Below are 20075 nucleotides of genomic sequence, written 5' to 3' on the forward strand. Positions count from 1 at the left end.
ATATTTTATATATAAATTTTAGATTCACTTAAATTATTCATCGGTATTACTTAGGAAAATTGTCTAATTAACTGTACCTTAAATAGTTTTTTACATTTGTAATTAACTTATTCAACTTGAAAGAAACAGCGAGATGTACGATTCTAATGCCTCGTGTTTATAAATAATATATTAATTATATAATAACATATTTAAAATTATAAATGTGAGCAATATGACCATAATGTGATAACATGTTAACTTCTAAACTAGACTATTTTTGTGATGTAAATTATTTAAATGTGAATGCAATTACTATTGTAACAATTTATTTCTTTCTGGAATAAAATTTAAAAGAATAAATTATGAATATTTACAATAGATACTCATGAAGAACGCTAGTTTTCGAAAATTAAAGTTTACAACTAATCTTTAAATTTATTACTACACAAATTCCACTAAAACGTCTCCTCTCTCTGTCCTCACAAAACAATTCCTACCTAATGTTTTGCTAAATTTGCGAAAATTATGCATGGAATTATAAAAAATCAATAATGTCATTAAGTGCGCATATTTGCATGTATGTATGTATGTATATATACATATATATATGAGTATTGTCTCTTTTATTTTTTTATAGTTTTGAAACATAACTCGACCATAAATACCTCTTTCATAAAGCAAAAAGTATGATAATTTTAGACCAAATATAATTAATATATTTAGATTATAAATCATAAAATATTTAAAAAAAAGAGTTAGACATTTATTAATAAAAACAATTTACTTATGTATTCAGTTTTGAATCCGGTTTATTATTTTTCAATGTTTCATATCTACAAAAAAAATTACCACGCGTCTACTTTTAATACAATTAAGTATTCAACAAAAAAATCATCCATCTCTACGTTACATCTTGATATTATAAGGAGCAAACGTGTAAAAATTCTATAAAAGAATGATTTAATTTTATTGCGAAAATATATAAGCGACTTGATCAACGTCACGTGGGCATGAATTGAACCAAATTGAACCTATGACGGAAAGCGATTTTGTATGGCGTTTTTTCAATCGAAGTGTCCCTGGAAACTTTCGAATATTGAGACCGCATTCGAAACGAGGGGAATTTAATGGCGGTTGAAGAGCCCCCACCCTGACCTCGTATGCAGAGACAGCTAAGGTGTCAACAGGCGAGGCTGAACAGAGTTTACACGATAATTCTTGTCTGTTTGTATTTGCACATTTATTTTACTGCTTATCGGTTTGTCATAACAATATCTGAGTCACGATAATCGGGATACATATTTTCAAAATAACTGGCGTTCAGAGAATGCAACTGTTCAAAGTATAGCACGGTGCAGATTTTTCTGACGTGTATGTGTGTGTATGTACATAATGTTTTGATTCAATCGCAGCTGAAGTTCTATCGTATCTATTTAGTTAAAGAATGTTATTCTTGATTTTGTTTCCATTGATAAAAATTAGTGTTTTGTTGTCTTGTTACTTGTTACAAATTTTAGACTAGAGTATTTATGAATCAATATTTGTTTTAACTTTTTTTATTTAATAAGCGTGTGAAGTTCTAGTCACGATATGTTTGACGCTTGCATGATTATTGTACAACGTGACTGTGATACGATATACTTGAGCACTGTGATGTGATTTAAGACTGTTTTTATAATACAGAACTAACAATACTGGCTAATAAATGTTTGTATAAACAATTATGATAAAAAAGTTTTATTGCATACCATTGATAATAATTTAATTTAATTTTTTTCATTCAATTCTTAATTTTATATTTAATTTATTAGTAAACTAAAATACATATATATATTATTGCTTTTCTGTATTTTTTATATGATATAGTGATGGTTTCAAGGAAAAACATATATATACAATTACATGAGCATACAATTGTTTTTGTTCTAATAATAAATCATGCAAAATTATCTGTCCGATAATAATAATAATTATTATTTTCTTGTTATATAAAAAAAGAACATTATATTTAATAAATAAAAACTATGTTATATGCTATTAATAATTGAAATAACAAAAAGCATATTCTTTCAGATATGACTCTTTATATGAGCTTTTTACAACTGACTTATTCAAAAAACAGACCAATGAACGTAGATGATGAGTTTTACTTTATCAAGCAGCAGTGAGGCGAATATATTGTAATGGGGTGGGTCTTGTCCACCACACTATGGATTACAATATGGAGTTGCCTGTTGCGGGGCTTCGAATTAGCTCCACAGACATCTCCAAAACAAATTCCATGTGATAAAACTAGGAAAGTTTTTACTGATTCTTGGGGGATCATTAGTGATGGACCTTTGGGCTCAAATTATACTCAAGATTCGCATTGTGAATGGCTTATAAAAGGTACAAAATTTAATATGATATTTGTAAGAATATTTCTTTATTGTTTTTCTTATAATGGTTTGATGTATATATTTTGCAGCAAATAATAGCCGTCAGTTTATCACTTTAAGTTTTCGTACCATGGGAACAGAATGTAGTTATGATTATGTTTTTGTTTATGATGGAGATTCTTTTCGATCTCCACTCCTAGGTAGTTTCAGTGGAAAAACAGAACCACAACAAGTGACATCATCATCTGGTTATGTATGTAAATTTGAAGTCTTTCGTATTTTATAATTATTAAAAAATATAGTAACTTTCTTTTCTCTTTTATAGATGTTAATACTCCTATACAGTGATACAAATTATGTTTTGGATGGCTTCCATGCAGAATTTTCAGTTACAAATTGTTCAAATAATTGTACAAATCATGGAAAATGTATTGATAATACTTGCTTTTGTGAAAATGATTGGGGTGGCAGAGATTGCTCCAGAGCTCTTTGTCCAAATAATTGTAGTTATAATGGAGAGTGTGGTTTAAAACGATGTGACTGTCAAAATGGATACTCAGGACAATCTTGTTCATTACACAGAACTCATCCTGAGGGCAACAAGTTTGTTACTAAATATATTATTACATTAAATATAACACTATTAGTTAGTATTTACTAATTATTAAATATGATAAATAGATGGCACTGGCTTTCTCATTCAGAGGGTGGATTAAGACCACGAGCAGCACATACTGCAGTTTATATAAAAGAAACTGATTCTCTTTATGTGTTTGGTGGCTATGATTTGAATTATATACTCAGTAATTTAGAAGTATATCGATTTAGCGCAAGTCAATGGGAAGACGAGTATGGTAATGAACTAGGTAAACAGAAAATACTAAATATACTTATTATAATTACAAATATTTGAATATATGCTGTATTATAAAATTATTTACCATGTATGTTTAAAACAGAAGGCATCTCATCTGCAGAATATTTGGATCCTATGCTTCTTGCTACTGAATTAAAACGAACAGATGCAAATGAAAAAGAATTATATGGTCTTCGTAAATCGTCCCTTATGTGGAAAGTACTTTCTAGCATTAAAGACAATAATACTTTTAGTTCACGTAATCTTGGAAATACAGAAAATGGACGTGACTGGTCAAAATTTAGAAGTGCAGATCGTAAAGATCGTGAAGACAAAATTCATGAAGGCAGAAATAGTGAAACAAGTAAAAGTACAGTTAGGATAGAAAGAAATGATGACCTTAGGAGAAAACATTCTAGACGTCCTAGACCTCGATATGCGCAAACTACAAGGTAAAAAATAAGATGCACAATATAATTACTGAATATTAATATAATGTTAATTCGCAGTTAATGCTATTTTTCTATTTACTTACTGTTACATTAGACATCGTAGAAATCTTGAGAACCTAAATCCCTATCAAAAATTTCATATAAAAAGTGATGTATTAAATTGGGAAGAACAAAGTGCAGAAGATTCTATTAGAGACAACATTTATGCTCAAGAATCTAAGGCAAAAAATGAGTCTACTAAATCATCAATTGATAAATTACCCACACCAAGCCCGCGATATGGTCACGCAGCTTGTAGATATGACGGTCAGTCGTACACCTATTCAAAATATGAAAAGAAGAATTAACACAATTATAGTATGATTTACAAATTATATAATTGGTAGGTGGTTTTGTTATATATGGGGGGAAAGTACAAGATGGTTCTTTATCTAATGAACTGTGGCATTACAATGTTAACACACGCACCTGGACATTACGAGCAAAAGATTCTCCATTTTATCCACCGCAATTAACAAGGCATACTCTTACTTTAGCAAATAATTATATTTATCTTTTTGGTGGTAGTACAGTTGATGGTGAATTTTCGTCGAGTTTGTACAAGATTGAATTAAATTTATGTAAGTTTATTGAACAAAGCATATTTATTATTTATAATTATTATGTAATATAATAATAATAATTATTATTATATTATCTTTATTATTATTTTATTATACAAAAAAGAAAAGAAAAATATTTTGTATTAAATTTGTTTCAATTCTAGCTGATCCCACAGCAACCACGGAAAGATGGAAAGAAGTACACCCCCGAGGTGGTAAAGAATTAGATGTACGTGTAGTTGCACATTCCACTGTGTATCATCATGCTACTAATTCTTTATTAGTTTATGGAGGAGTAGTAGCCAGTGTAGCACGATTCAGTAAATTATCAGATAGAATGTTTGTATTTCAACTTGACAAAAAAGTTTGGTCTGAAATTCATTATCCGAGAGCACACTTGAGAGATACTTATGTTCCAAGAGAACGGGCATTTCACACTTGTAATATTATAGGTAATTATATGTCTTTATTGTAATTGTTATTAAATAAATCACAAAGCAGTACATATTAAATTCTATTAAAAATTTTTTCAGGGAATTATCTAGTTGTATTTGGCGGATATTCTCATAGACATAATAAAGAAGAAATTTGTTATGATAATCAGATGTATCTTTATCACTTAGGCTGTCATGCTTGGGTAAGCCATGATGTACTAGGTTTAAATGACAAAGGTAAATGGAAACTTTAATAGTTAAAATAAAAATCAAGCAAAATCTTAATTATTTTCATCTTAAAACTTTTATTATAATATCCTAGATTCTCGTTATCCAAAACAACAGGGAGTATTTGCACATGCAGCAGACGTGCGGAATGGAAATACATTGCTATTAGTCGGTGGTTATCATGGAAACGTAAATGCAGATTTGCTTGCATATACATTACCGCCAATGCTTGCACCAGGAGATGAAGATAATATAGAACCTGAACAAATTTGTTCAAGGCATAAAAGTTTGATGGAATGCACAGCTAATCCAGAATGTGGTTGGTGTTCAGCAGACGAGGTATCTTCCTAGAATGTAGAAAATAATGTAGAAAATAATGTAGAAAATATAATGTAGAAAACGTAACTACTATTTTTTATGTAATGAATATTTAATATCAAAAATGTTTGATTTATTTTAGATATGTTATGGCAGAACTATTGGTAGTAACTGTACAACAAATCTTCAAACGACGCGTTGTCTAGGCGTTTGTCCTGCACTTGGAGATTGTCATTCTTGTTTAATACATGGCCAACCTGGTGGAGGATGGGGTACAACTGCACGTGGAAAAAAATCTGTGTCGAATAAGCTAAATCGCGGAACTTGTACGTGGTGTGTACAGAATGCACGTTGTCATCATAAAGATGATAATTATGGTGTTTGTGGTCTTCGAGATGATACACCGTCACAAATACCTGGATGGTGGGGTCCGAAGGGCACAGAAATTATGAAAGTTGAAGAATGTCGAGAAATGGATAAAAGGCCTGGATTGACATTTTTAAAGTATAAACCCCCAGTAAACTTTAGTCAGCCTGACTCGGTAACGATAGTTAATGCCACTACTGTAGATTTTAATGTTCCATCTATGCAAGGAGCAAAAACAGAATCAGCACTTGGAGGAGAAATGATTGCTAGATTAATTGGCTTTCTCAGACCACCGCAATCTTTTTGGGATAGCACAGTGGAGCATTTAAAAATTTGTGTCAGTTACAATAGTGCAACTTTACATGTATCAAGAAGCGATGATCCTCAGGAATTGGTAAATTGCACATCTATTTTTTATTTAATTTAACAATTTAAATTGTTTTATGGTATGTTAATATAGAATATAAATTCTTTCATTAAATTTGTTTAGGAATTAGTTGCAAATTTAACTGCCGAGACATCGCAATGTATTCCAACAAAATGGCCAGATGGACATCAAATGATGTTGTTGCCAGGAAGATATTTATTAGATTTCGAATCGAAAAGAATGGTTACTACAAGTTATGCATATGCTAGTAAAATGGAAATTACTCACAACAAAAAAACAGAGAATCCAAAAGTATTTACATTTGAATATCTTGAGCCATTTCAAAATGGTTCTTGCCATCAATATAAAAATTGCCTTCACTGTTTAACTGATTCTTCGTGCGGCTGGTGTGATATCATCAATAAATGTCTCTCACGCTCAATTAACGAAACGGAAAGTTGTGTAGCTGATGTAGAGTGGGACGAAGATGGGAATCCTATTCGCGAGTGGCATTATTTAACTATCACTCCTTCAGCTTGTGCTAATTGTTCTAATTATATTTCATGTGAATCTTGTGTTGGTAGTAATTTGTGTGAATGGTGGACAGAGGAAGCTCGTTGTGCAAGGATAGGTAGACTGCCTAATGCAGTTATTAGTTTTGATCAATGTCCAATTCCTTGTAGACAACGTTCAAATTGTACACAATGTTTAGATGAGCGTGGAAGATGCGTCTGGTGTGAGGCCACGCAGGAATGTTTTTCTTTTTCGGTATATACATCTGAATATCAATTTGGTTTGTGTCGAGAATGGATGGATCAAGCTGGTTTAATGGGAGTAACATCAAGGTCTGGATCATCTTTAACAGGCAATGATCAATGCAAAAGCTGTAGTCGACACACAAACTGCTCAAACTGCTTACACTCATTAAGTTGTGGGTGGTGTTACAGTTTAGAAAACCCTATTATAGGAGCATGTGTACAAGGAGATTTTAATCAGCCGCACGTCAATTGTAGTTTAGTCATCAATGAATATCAAAATACCACTTTAGAAACGGATGAATCTGGTTGGGCATACGCTCAATGTCCAGATGTCGACGAATGTGATTTGGGTTTGCATGATTGTCATCCCAATGCAGTATGCACAAATACTCATGGTAGTTTTAGCTGTCAGTGTAAAAGAGGTTTCAATGGAGATGGCAAAGAAAACTGTACCAAGACTTGTTATGAGAAATGTGTAAATGGTTACTGTAGTGAAGCACCTGACTATAAATGTGAATGTAACCTTGGCTGGACAGGGCCAGATTGTAGAACAAATTGTGGTTGTTATAATCATTCCACTTGCTTACAAGGTCCAGGTATTTGTGATAAGTGTCAAGATTGGACTAATGGTACATATTGTGAAAAATGTAAAGCAGGCAGTTATGGTAATGCTACGACACCTCTTGGATGCAGAAAGTGTAATTGCAATGAGCATGGAGACAAAGATTTAGGCATCTGTGATCGGCAAACTGGTGTATGCTTCTGCCGTGATAATACACAAGGAGATATGTGTCAACGTTGTAAAAAAGGCTATTACGGTGATCCAAGAGATGGCGGAATGTGTTACTATGGTTGTATGTCTCGAGGTATGCTTGGGGGAGAAGGAAACGGCAAACAAGGTCTTGGCAGCAGACACTCACAGTTATCATTATGGGAAAGTCACCTTGGAGATTCTCCAACAAGAGAGTGTCTTTGGATAGTAAGTCCAAAAACAGATCTTTCATCAGACAACATGCTCTCAGGAACTCAAAGTGTCATACAATTTACTATACATGATGATATTAATGTTAGTTGCCAAGAAAATAGTGTTTATGTATATGATGGACTTCCTCAATTTGTTTCATCGTCGACTAGTCACCAGAGTCAACTTTTAGGTGTTTACTGTACAGAAAGTACAGATTATCCTGTTACTGTAGAAGCTAAGTCTGGATTTCTTACTGTTCATTATAAACAATTGGACGAAGTAGAAGGTTTCAATGCAAGTTACTTGATAATGACATGTAATGACTGCCCTGGAAATCGAGAATGCCGTAATGGTAATTGTTTATGTAAAGCTGGTTTTGTAGGAATCAGCTGTGATATCGAAATATGCCCTAATAATTGCACTTCATCCAAGAAACAAGGAATTTGCGATAAAGGTTACGGGCGTTGCGTTTGTACACCTGGTTATGGAGGACGTGATTGTTCAGTTAAGATTAAAGAACATCAGTTAATTTTTACTGAGCTGTTTAACTCCGAATACTTAGCCGATCATTTAGACCATCTGAGAAAAACTTTACCGCGGTTTGGCCATACATTGGTTGCTGATAGAAGGGGTAGTTTATGGATGTTTGGGGGATACTCTCTTAGTCATGGTCCTTTAAATGATATTAGACTTTTTGATACTAAAAATAATACATGGATGCCTATTACAGTAGAATCGACTTCAGAGGCAACAATGCCTCAAGGTAGATATTTCCATGCAACTGAAATAGTGCATAGTAGGCAACAAATATATGTCTATGGCGGTTTGTCAATGAAACAAGAAGATATTCAAGGATTATCGAATAACACTTTAAGCGACTTTTGGAAATTTAGTTTGCAAAATCAGAGGTGGATGCAAATTATACAGGATGAATTTAAGAGAGAACCACCACTTTTGGCGGGACATACGCTAACTTTGCGTAGAAATGGAGAATCAGAAAGTCTAATATTAATTGGAGGATTTAGTCCTAAGTATGGTTACCTCGATACAGTATGGGAATTTAATTTAGAAACCGAAGCTTGGGATACAATAAATACAATTGGAAATGGACCATTAGGAGTATATGGTCATTCAACTGTATATCATAGCAAATCAGATAGTTTTTACATTTTTGGTGGATACACTTATGCGATAAATCGAACATTTATTTCTAATAAATTATATGCATTGAATTATAAAACTCGCACGTGGTCTGTACTTCCACCATTTGATGATGATCTTACTGATGGAAGTAGTTTGGTAAGTAAATATTTCATCAATTATTATTTAGTTTTTTCTTGTTAATAAAAATAACATTTTATTACAGCCACAAGCTAGATTTCTTCATTCTGCTGTCACTACTGATGAATATATGGTAATATTTGGTGGTCGTCAAAATCCACATAATACTTCTGATTCATTAATTGCTTATAAATATTCATGTAATTTATGGATTCGTTTAATAACAAAAGACATGGAAGTTATTGGAAGTCCACCACCACCAGCATATGCTCATGCAATGACTCATGCTGATCCAGAATCTAACGCTGTATATGTAGTTGGTGGTTTTGATGGTGGAATTAAAAGCCATGTCACACTTATAAGCATACCGGAAGATCTGTGTAATCTTTGGACAGACAAAATCACTTGCAGAAAATATTTTGGATGTTCCTTTTGTTCTGTTATCACAATTAGTGGAAAAAATGCATCATTTTGTTTCTCTAATGAAGTATCAATTAATAAAGATGACAGGTAAATTTTTATATTTCGGTGAACAAATTTATAAGTGATTTCAACTATATGACAAAAATATCTGTTTTAGATGTGATATTAACGTTACACAAGCTCAACGATCAAATGGAATTTTCTGTAATTCAGAATGGATGGTCAGTAGAAAATGTCAAAATTTTAAAACTTGCACAGAATGTTTAGCAGAATGGCCATATTATCAAAATGACGAGCCAGTATGCAAATGGTGTACAAACTGTCCAAATGGAAAGTGCATACCGTCCGAAAAAGATTGCGACGAATTAAATAAATGCAATATTAGACAAATATCGGTAACAGATGTAAATCAATGTGGAGAGCGACAATGTCCAGCAAGTGACTGTGAGAAATGTAATAGCCTTGAAGGTTGCGTGTGGACAAGGCAGGTTTTAAAAACATGTGAGTCTTAAAAAAATATCAAAAAATGCAAAGTACTTAATAGTTTTTAGATGATTCTTAATAATTTTTCAAAACATTTATAGCGGAATTAGGACTTGCAGTAACGGGAGAACCCGTATACGATTGGAATTGTGTACCAGATGACATTTTTGAACGATCAAGTATTAAAATGGGAAGTACGCAATGTGAAAAACGATGCGCTGATCATAAAGATTGTAGAAGTTGTCTAAAAGGCACGGGGGCCGAAGGTGGTTGGCGGGAATGTAGATGGTCGACGCAGCTTAATGAAGTAAATATATCATTTTGAGAAACTGGAACTAATTATCTGAAATCTTACAATCAATTAACAAATCGTAGTGCATTTCTCCGTCATATCAACCTCTATACTGTGCTGGCGGTGTATGTGGACTAGTATTACGTAGTTCCGATATGGATCATTGTCCTGAACCATGTTCAGTTTTTAAACAATGCAGTACATGTTTGAAACACTCGCATTGCGGGTGGTGTTCTCTGGATTCAGCTAATATAACTGGACAAGGAATATGTACAGAAGGCTCTCTTGAAGCACCAGCAGACCATCCAGCTGGTGGAACATGTGGAATGTTATACGATCAACAATTTCCTCAAACTGAACCACGTAAGCAAATATAATATGTAGTATTTAATGTTTAGTAATTCGTCTGAAAAATTACAGCATTCATACCACTTCTATGTTATTTAGAGTCTTTGGGAATCCTAGATAATGTTACAATGCTAATCCCGAATGTAATATCAAAACCAGTATTTTCTTGGCACTATGTAAGATGTCCACCAGAAAATGAATGTACGAACGGACACCATACGTGCTCTCCAAAAAGTGAAAAATGTTTCGATTTAGAGGAAGGGTTCGAATGCATGTGTGGCGACGGATATAAAACTGAAACGTAACTTTTGTTTCTTTTTTCATTAATTTTATTGCATAGATAATTTATTAATTATTTTATATTTATTTCAGCCCATCATCATTTAATGAATTTGGGAGGTAAGGTTCAAGTATGAATTTTGAATTATTTGTTTATATATCTTATATTTATAACATTTTTATTATGCATATACATAATTTATACTTTTTTTTTCCTTTTAGAAAAATTTGTGTTCCGATGTGTATGCAAGGTTGCGTTAGAGGAACGTGTATAGAACCAAATGTTTGTCGTTGTGACTTTGGTTATGTAGGTGCCAATTGTTCAATTCAGTGCCAGTGTAATGGTCACAGCAATTGTGCCGGCCCAGATAGATTAGATGTTTGCTTAGAGTGCCATAATAACACTATGGGACCACAATGTGACAAATGTTTGCCTTTGTTTGTTGGAAATCCAGCGGACAATGGACAATGTGTTCCATGTCTTGAATATTGCAATGGGCATACTCGAATATGTATTAATGAAAGCATGACTGTACCGGTAATTTATTCTTCATACTGAAACTGCAACTATATATAAATATAAGAATAAATATCGACGTTTTTAGAAACGAAAATATCATTTTTCTATAGGATCCAAATTCAATTGATAAGATGTCTATAGAATTATTAAAAAAGCAATTAGTTGAAGGCCCTGTAGCTAAAGCAAAATGCGTAAATTGTGGAAATAATACGAAAGGTGACAAATGTGGGGAATGTATGACTGGTTATTTCAGGGGAACAGAAGATCTTCGTGACGTATGTCGACCGTTAGTATTATTATATGAACTTTGTTACTTGTATTCTATTACACTAGATGTACTTACAATTCTATGTATTATGTAAAAAATATATTTTTCTAGTTGTGAATGTCATGGACACGGATTCACTTGTGATCCTGTAACAGGAGAAAAGTGTAATTGTGGTAATAATACAGAAAGTGACCCAACTTGTACCAGTGGACCCATGAAGGGTACAAACACTGGTGGCTCACCATGCTGGATGGTGCAATGCAGTAAATGTAAAGAAAATTATGCTGGTACACCAACTATGGGTCATCAGTGTTATAAAACTGTAACAGTTGACAACAAGATGTGTTTTGATTCTAAATTAATAGGTAGGTTATTTAACAGGTTTATGCCATAGTTTTATCATCATATTATTTTATGATTATTTTATTTTAAAAATATTCTAATATAAAAATTCTATCACATTTTCTAAATCTGTCTGCTATGCATTTGTTATATTATTATATTATATATTTTAATTAAATACTATTTTCTTTAAATCGCAACATCTTATTATATCAGGAGGATCTTATGGTTTGTACTTTTCCATTGATGAATTATATACTTCCTTTTATTGATCCTCGCGTATTCAGATGTAAAAATTGATTATTTTCACTAATTACAGATGAATGTAAAATGAAACCCAAACCATTGAATCCTGGCCAAACGGTATTTTATATGGTACAACCACGTTTTATGAATGTCGATATTAGAGTCATGGTGGATGTAACTCAAGGGGCTTTAGACCTATTTCTTAGTCCTCGGGATGATTCTTTCGTTGTTACATTAAATTCATCAACTGGATATCAAGATGTATGGGTTTAAAATACTTCTTCTATTTATAAGGCATTAAATATTAGATATCTTCTAACCAGAAATTGCCTATAGGTCGAATTGGATAGCAGATTTATATGGCGTAAGGATCCACATAATATATGGTTAGATAAACAAACTCGTAGTCAAATGAAAATTGTCGAATTCCATCCTCATAATACGTTTTCATTTGCTATGAACGGCACTACTACCGAACCAACTTGGAATACCGGTCCTCAGTACATTGTAATGGAACGCTACGCAAACGGCTTGGCTACGTTTTTAACAATCGAGAATAGAAACACGTTCTTGGTTGTTAGAAACCTTACGAATCGGTTGGTCTTAACATTGCCACAGGACAAACACGAACTTCACGAAACGAAATTTCATATCGCATTGAGGGCGATTGATCCTGTACATCCGGAAATCAGTGGTCGAGCTGCTTACGGGATGATCTTCTTTCGACAGGATCAACTTCACATCGACTTGTTCGTCTTTTTTTCTGTGTTTTTCTCTTGTTTTTTCTTATTCTTAGCTGGTTGCGTAGTCGCGTGGAAAGCGAAACAGGCGGCGGATGTTCGTAGAGCGCGGAGAAGGCATGTTGTCGAGATGTTGCATATGGCTAAAAGACCATTCGCATCGGCTACTATCATTTATGACCGAGATGGTAACGATTGTAATGCAAGCTCGCCTCAACGGAAAAGCAGACGTAATAAATTAGTTAGCTTTCACAGTGATGTTAGACCGGTAGCAGTTGAGCCTACTGACGATGGAGTAGCTGCTGTAGCTACTGTTTTCATTAGATTGCCTGGTGGTCGACAAGCTCCTGTTGAATTAGCTCTTGGCAGCTCATTAATACTGTTAACCAGAGTTTATCCAGTTAACAGTAGAGTGTTCCTAAGACGTAGAAACAGTCACGCGTTGAACTGAGCTTCTTTCTGTAGACATTTATTTTCATCTGTTCGTTATTTTCATTTTTAAGTCTGCTTGTGCTCTCGAAATCTATAGCAAAGGAAATATGTAGCGATCATGTTTATTCTTTATCTTTATCGATCGTTTGATCTCATCTTTATAATCATTAACCTATTTGTGGTATTTGGTACGCGATCATATAAATTAAAAATCTTTTTACGAAAAGCATTTATATTTTTTGAACTTGTGTAAATCGAATCGACGATTTCACTTGTTGAATTTTAATAACGATGTTTGTCCTTCGTCATCGTTGACATTGTTCAATGTCCGCCAGTAATATGAAATTTTAGTCTAATGGTTGTATTATAGTTTTAAAGAAGTTATAGGGGTATTTAAATTAAATGATAATATATATACACACACACACCTACATATATATTGTCATACCATTCCATGACGAGACTGTATGTTTGTATATAAAGATCTGTAATTATGTATTAATTCGTAATTTATACAATTTTGTAGAAGCATTTTATGTAACGAGACATGATTTTGTGTCTTGAAACATTTGCAGCTACCTTCTGAGGAAAGTGGATGATTTTATCGGTGTTTTATGAAATTTTGCGCTATCGTCTAATCGAAATATACATACGAAGGGAAATATAAAAAAGGCAGCTATAGGTATTATTCTACTTATTAAAATCTTGTTTGTATTCTAATATCTAGAATGAAATTGCCGAAAAATTTAATAAATATGAGATTCTCAATCATAATGTGCAACTCTAAGTGAGTGACTAGGACAACTGATGTTGTTATTACTATGAATGAATTATTAAAATATTAGTTATCGAACAAATTGTAAAGCTTGAAATGATATAATATTTCACCATAAACGCTTTTAAGATTATATGCAGTGCAACAAAAATACGAGTAATATGTCAACTGGCACTGCTATTTTCTAACAGTTAATAAACAGGGTGATCTTCAAATATGACGCATATTTTAGTAAAAGAGATATAGCAAGGTAATAAATTAAATGTTAAGTAAACATATCAATTAATTTAGCGTAAATTAAATGGAAATATTTTGAATTTGTAAAAATCATTTATAAACTGATCATATGCTCCAGACATGTCGATCATCTTATTTTTCCATGGATCTTTTTAAATTACTGTTTTTACGTTTAAAATCAGTATACTTTCATGTGACTAATTTTAATTAATTTTATGATCTTGCTATATCTGTTTCACTATGAGTGCACATGTTCATGTGTTTGTATGCTACATTAAAAAGTATGTTAGGGCTGCGATCGAAAATGAATTGTATCCGCATAATTTAAAAAACGATCAGTATTAGAAGAAGTTGATTAGAAAGAAGCTCGATAATGCGTGCGTCGAAAAGGTTCCTATGCCAAAAAAAACTGATGAGGAATAATATGAGTGTCATAGCATAATGACATATTATTTATGACAAGAAACAATAGATATGTAAAAGTTTTTAATTAGAGAATGTTGTAAATATGAGGGATGCACATTGCAAATGTTAATTATCGATACCATATAATATCATTTGTAAAAATATTAATAGTACGATATCGTCAATAGTGACTTGAATTTGGTGAAACTGAAAGCAAAACGCGTCCTTTATCAAAAATGATAAACCAAGGTTACGTATTAATCAAAATATAAAAGTAAAACATAGGATGTTGATGTAATGATATTAATAATGCATACTCTTAGGATAATTATAATAAGCAAATTAATTGAGAAAGTGAGCGATATAGTGACATAAGTAGGTGTAAATATCACAAGGCGTTTTATGCTAAGCTGTTATGCAGTATCAAACGAGTTTAATATATTCTGTACAGATTGTTTCTCAGGATAGTTGTTACATGATTTGAATAATTTCCACTGTATTTGTAGAAAAGGTTTTCAAAACTAAAAGATTTATATATTATTCGATTCAATTTCTTTAATGCAATTTTTTTTATCAGCGATATAATTAATATGTATAGTAATATTTGAGTAAAATTATCTTATTTATTCTTAATAAATAATATAGGATTAGTAATATTTTCTAAAAGTACAGTGTGAAATTTTCAAACTACTTTTGGGAGCATTCTAATTATGTCATCAATACGTTGTAAGAATGCACGGTTGTTCCTTGATTATAGGAACGATGATACACTGAGTAATTGCTAAGTGTGCATATGACAATGCAGCACATCCTATCTATTGAATCTCCGAATTTATTTTTATTTTTTTTCTTGCTTCATAAGTCTCGTCATCACGTATCACGTCGATTGTCTTTTTTGTTACTGTTGCTATATTTCTCTGTATTTCTTTCTCTTATCTTACTAGCATATCATTTTCATGTTTCATTTTCATCATGGTATACAATTTTATTTGTTTATCTTCATGCGACCAACTATCCTAATATTCATCGCGAGATTTGCGCGACAGCCTGTAAGCATATGTATAAGAATAATACAAACTAACGTGTATGTACATTTATATAGATTTACGTGAATAGAGATATATTATATATATATACATACTATATATACACAGTAAATGTATAATTTCTCGGTTGTACAGATCTGAGCGTTATCTCCAAAATGTTCTATTTTATATATGTATAATTATTACATTGCATTCAATGTAAGCGATATCTTCCAATGCCGGCATTGTATCATCGCGTAAACAAAAAAAAAAAAAAAAAAGAAAATGTTTGTAACATTATGAGACACCATCGTTTGTAAAAGTAATAATGAAAAGGTTGTGAAGTCCGGATGTCGACATCCTTACAAGGATTCGCCAGCTTCGTGGATTTATTTGTACTGTGGGGAGGAATCTGAGGTTGTGCTAATGAAGATTAATGAGTTGTATTGAGAAAGCTTTAATAAACGTGTGTAAAATTGGGTTTCATCCGATGAGTTTTCATTCCATCAAAAGTATAATACGCAGGTGTATGTTCTGTTACTATAGTAACTATACACCAACAAATTCCCGGACTTCAAGGTTGCTCTAAACATGCGATCGAATTTGTATATGTATAGAATGTTGTTCGATGTTACGTGCATAGTAATTTTACGTGAAGCCACAAACGTTTTTACATGTACATTTAGACAGGGGTTAAGGTGACAGATAGGCATAAAATGAGATTTAAAATATCCGCACAAAATCGTAATGGTCATAAGCGTTTGGTAACTTGTGTAGCATGGAGCTCGACGGAAGAGATTTATTCATGCGGGTATGATTTTGTATTTACGAGAAAAAATATAAATAATCTAAGTGATTACCTTTTCAGAGAGGATCATTTATTAATAGCGTGGCATTTGGAAGGTGGGACCGCACATTCTAGCATTGTTACGGAATTTCCTAATGATTTTTATCCGACCGACATGCAGTGGCATCCGCGACCAAATTATGCGGCGCTAATTACTAAAAAACAATCGTTAGATGTTCTGTTAATTACTACAGCCGACGGTATTTGTTTTTATACTTAAAGATGTAATACTAAAATGTACTATTTTGGTTGTAACTTCATTTTTCAATATTACTAGTTTTGGCTTTGATATCTTTGTCATAGGAAAATATCATTTAGTTAATAAAAATGGACGTATAGAAAAGAGCATAGATGCTCATAAAGGAGCAACGACAGTAGGCAGATGGAGTAGTGATGGCTCCGCACTTTTGACTGGTAATTAAAACATCTTAGATGAGGTAGTTATTGGAGTAATTATTATTTGGTTAATTTCTAATTTATTATAATGCTAGCTGGTGAAGATGGTTTGATAAAAGTATGGTCACGTAGTGGCATGCTTCGCTCTGTTGTTGTTAAAGGTGTGTTTCCCATACTATCTGCTGCCTGGAGTTCAGATTGTACGACAGTATTATATTCTCAGGGAGCTCACTTAACTTTTCAGTCGCTTAACTCTAATTCCAAACCTCGCAAGGTTAAATAATATTCAACAAATGTATATGATATTTGTACAATTAAAGAAATAACTAATATTTGAAGAAAAATCTTATTTCAGTTATTGGCTCATGATGGTTTGGTTTTGGTTTTATGTTGGAGTCATACTCATGGATTGATAATTTCTGGTGGGGAAGATTGTAGATATAAGGTAAAATACGAAAAATTTAAAGAAAAATCTAATTATACAAATGAAAGAATCAATGAGAAATTAAATGTTCATTTAAGGTATGGGATCCTAATGGTACTCAGCTATTTTCTAGTAGCATAGGAGATTATCCTATTACATCAGTAAGCTGGAGCTTTTCTGGGGATTACTTTGCTGTTGGATCATTTAACACAATCAAACTTTGTGATAAAACAGGAGTTAGTTCATATTACATATTTTATTATTTATTTATGTATTCTTTTTTACTGATATGCATATACTTTTAGTGGTCTCATTCATTAGAAAAAATAAATTCTGGAAGTATATACAGTATTGCTTGGTCAAGTGATAGCACACAAGTAGCTATGGCTTGTAGTAATGGAACTGTATCAACAGGACATATAATAGACAGGTACAAAAATCATTAAAATAAAATATTATGTAAATATATACATACTTGAGTATTTCATATGAACGGAAAACAGAAGATTGGAATGGAATAATTACGAAGCCACATTGGTCAAAAGAAAAGTAATTGAAATCAGAAATGTGGGTAATGAAATACGAGAAACATTAGAGATATCGGATCGCGTGGTGCAGCTGGAATTTGGTTTTGATTATTTAGTTGTAATTACACCAGCACAGTGTCATGTTTATTCGGTAGCAAATTGGAATACTCCCGCTATATTTGATTTAAAAAATACTAGTATATCAGCGGTACTTCTTGCAGAAAAGTATATATTAATTATTTTATACATTAAAAAAATATTAAGAGGTTAAAAGAAAACGAAATAATTTATAAACGTATTATTTTAAAGGCATTTTTTATTAGTTGAATGGAATAGCGTATCATTGTACAGTTATCAAGGCCGTTTATTAGGAACTCCAAAATGGAAAGGAATAACACAGGAACGACTTTATCCACCTTGTGTATCGCTATGTTCTGATACTTTAGTCATACGATCGCAAAGTAACGAAAAACGTACGATAAAACAAGTTTTTAAATAAAAAAGAGGAAGTAAAAATATATAAAGATTATTACAAAATTTTTTAGTTCTTCATGTGTTAGAAGTGGCTTACAATAAACCTATAACAGAAAACCAGACTTACACACATCTTCAAAGTATTACAAGGGTTGCGTTGAATCATGTTGGCGGAATAACTGATCGACAAGTAGCATTAATCGATATAAACAAAGATTTGTTTCTAGTTTCTATACGAATCCCTGGTTTTGGTAGAGTATGTAAAATAGGTATGCAGTGTTAAAAAAAAAGATTTATTTATACAATTTGCTAGGAATACCTTTAGACTTGTTCGTTTTATTTGTTTAGCCGCTATGGCGCAAGATATTGCATGGGCGACTGATGCAAATGTTTTAGCAGCGATGTTGGATGCAACACTATCTGTATGGTTGTGTCCTAATTGTGTGCATTATAGCGACCGTAAGATTATACGAAAAACAAGGATCGATAAAGAAAGCAGGTATTTAACACTATTGTATAAAATGCGATTCGTTATTTTTCAATAACAATACATGTTTTATTAATGCTTTTAGTGAGTTTGGTAAACAGCCAAGTGTAGCTAATGTCTATAATGGGATGGTAATGATACGACGTGGTGATGGGGCATTAGTGGCTTCTTCCTTTTATACATTTTTTATTAGTCTTCATCAACATATACTGAACAAAAGATGGAAAGAAGCACTGTCTCTTTGTCGAATTGCTCAGGTAATTAATATCTATCCTCTTCTTTCGAATAAATCGAAATTTCTTGACACAAAGATTATGAATAGAATGAAGTATTGTGGACTTGCATGGCTGTTATGGCAACTGACAATAAAGAATTAGATGCTGCGGAAGAAGCGTATGCAGCAATTTCGCGATACGATAAAGTCAATTATATTCAGTATATAAAGGTAATAATAAAAACATGAGATTAAAATCATTTCATCTTCTAAATAAATCGATAACCTTAAATCTTTGAAATTAGAGTCTACCAAATAAAACAGAAAGATTAGCGGAAATGGCGCTTCTGTCGGGAGATCTGTTAACTGCAGAAGGCATACTTTTGCAAAACGGATTAACTGAGGAAGCTGTACGAATTAACATTGAAATATATAATTGGAATAGGTACCATTTTTCAAATTTATAAAACAATTTTTCAAAAAAATTGCTATTTTTAATGTATTAATTATTGATTTAGAGCATTAGAATTAGCGATTAGACACAGAAAGCAACTGGATGAGGTATTGAACGCAAGAAAAGAATATCTTCGAGTAATCAATAAGAAAGAAACGAATCAAAATTTTCTTGAATATATGGCAAACGTTGCAAAAACGCAAGTAAATTGAACAAATTTATCACATTGCACAATATCGAATATTTTGCACATAATTTTTATATTTTTACCAAGCAGTGAGACAAAAAATTTTCACCAGGAAGCTACTGAAAAGGCTCCGTTTAAGCGAGACGAAATTGAATTACCGGAAGCAGAAATACAAAAAAACGAAATAATGAAGCAAGAAATGGATACTTGAAAGCGTAACAGTATCTTTCTTTATACAAATTACTTATTAAAATATATAAAAAT

General features: G+C 32.3%; 2 protein-coding genes across 8 annotated transcripts; both read left to right on the plus strand.

Moving 5' to 3' along the window:
- Positions 1 to 795: 795 nt before the first annotated feature.
- Positions 796 to 16287, plus strand: LOC126916363 (multiple epidermal growth factor-like domains protein 8). 2 transcript variants are annotated; one of them, XM_050722076.1, is made up of 25 exons: positions 796 to 1353; positions 2056 to 2370; positions 2450 to 2613; positions 2686 to 2963; positions 3042 to 3226; positions 3320 to 3668; positions 3763 to 3974; positions 4055 to 4288; positions 4435 to 4722; positions 4804 to 4941; positions 5027 to 5271; positions 5393 to 6010; positions 6107 to 9004; positions 9072 to 9496; positions 9567 to 9910; positions 9994 to 10199; positions 10268 to 10547; positions 10632 to 10833; positions 10905 to 10931; positions 11034 to 11349; positions 11442 to 11617; positions 11711 to 11964; positions 12158 to 12169; positions 12261 to 12448; positions 12524 to 16287. In XM_050722076.1, exons 2-25 carry the CDS (start codon positions 2166 to 2168, stop codon positions 13376 to 13378), a joined length of 9099 nt encoding a protein of 3032 aa, XP_050578033.1. In that variant the 5' UTR covers positions 796 to 1353; positions 2056 to 2165; the 3' UTR covers positions 13379 to 16287. The 2 variants fall into 2 exon arrangements, with proteins under 2 accessions (XP_050578033.1, XP_050578034.1); XM_050722077.1 differs by lacking the exons at positions 796 to 1353; positions 2056 to 2370; positions 2450 to 2613; positions 2686 to 2963; positions 3042 to 3226 and having other exon boundaries at positions 3470 to 3668; positions 3726 to 3974.
- A 151-nt stretch (positions 16288 to 16438) lies between these two features.
- Positions 16439 to 20041, plus strand: LOC126916367 (intraflagellar transport protein 80 homolog). 6 transcript variants are annotated; one of them, XM_050722093.1, is made up of 16 exons: positions 16439 to 16612; positions 16670 to 16848; positions 16952 to 17062; positions 17140 to 17318; positions 17400 to 17489; positions 17567 to 17704; positions 17774 to 17898; positions 17972 to 18220; positions 18305 to 18468; positions 18541 to 18738; positions 18818 to 18968; positions 19042 to 19213; positions 19279 to 19401; positions 19476 to 19615; positions 19689 to 19827; positions 19906 to 20041. In XM_050722093.1, exons 1-16 carry the CDS (start codon positions 16518 to 16520, stop codon positions 20020 to 20022), a joined length of 2370 nt encoding a protein of 789 aa, XP_050578050.1. In that variant the 5' UTR covers positions 16439 to 16517; the 3' UTR covers positions 20023 to 20041. The 6 variants fall into 6 exon arrangements, with proteins under 6 accessions (XP_050578050.1, XP_050578051.1, XP_050578048.1 ...); XM_050722094.1 differs by having other exon boundaries at positions 19924 to 20039; XM_050722091.1 differs by having other exon boundaries at positions 16439 to 16848.
- The last annotated feature ends 34 nt before the right edge of the window (positions 20042 to 20075 follow it).

Source organism: Bombus affinis, chromosome 5 (assembly GCF_024516045.1).
Source record: "Bombus affinis isolate iyBomAffi1 chromosome 5, iyBomAffi1.2, whole genome shotgun sequence".
NCBI classification, from domain to species: domain Eukaryota; kingdom Metazoa; phylum Arthropoda; class Insecta; order Hymenoptera; family Apidae; genus Bombus; species Bombus affinis.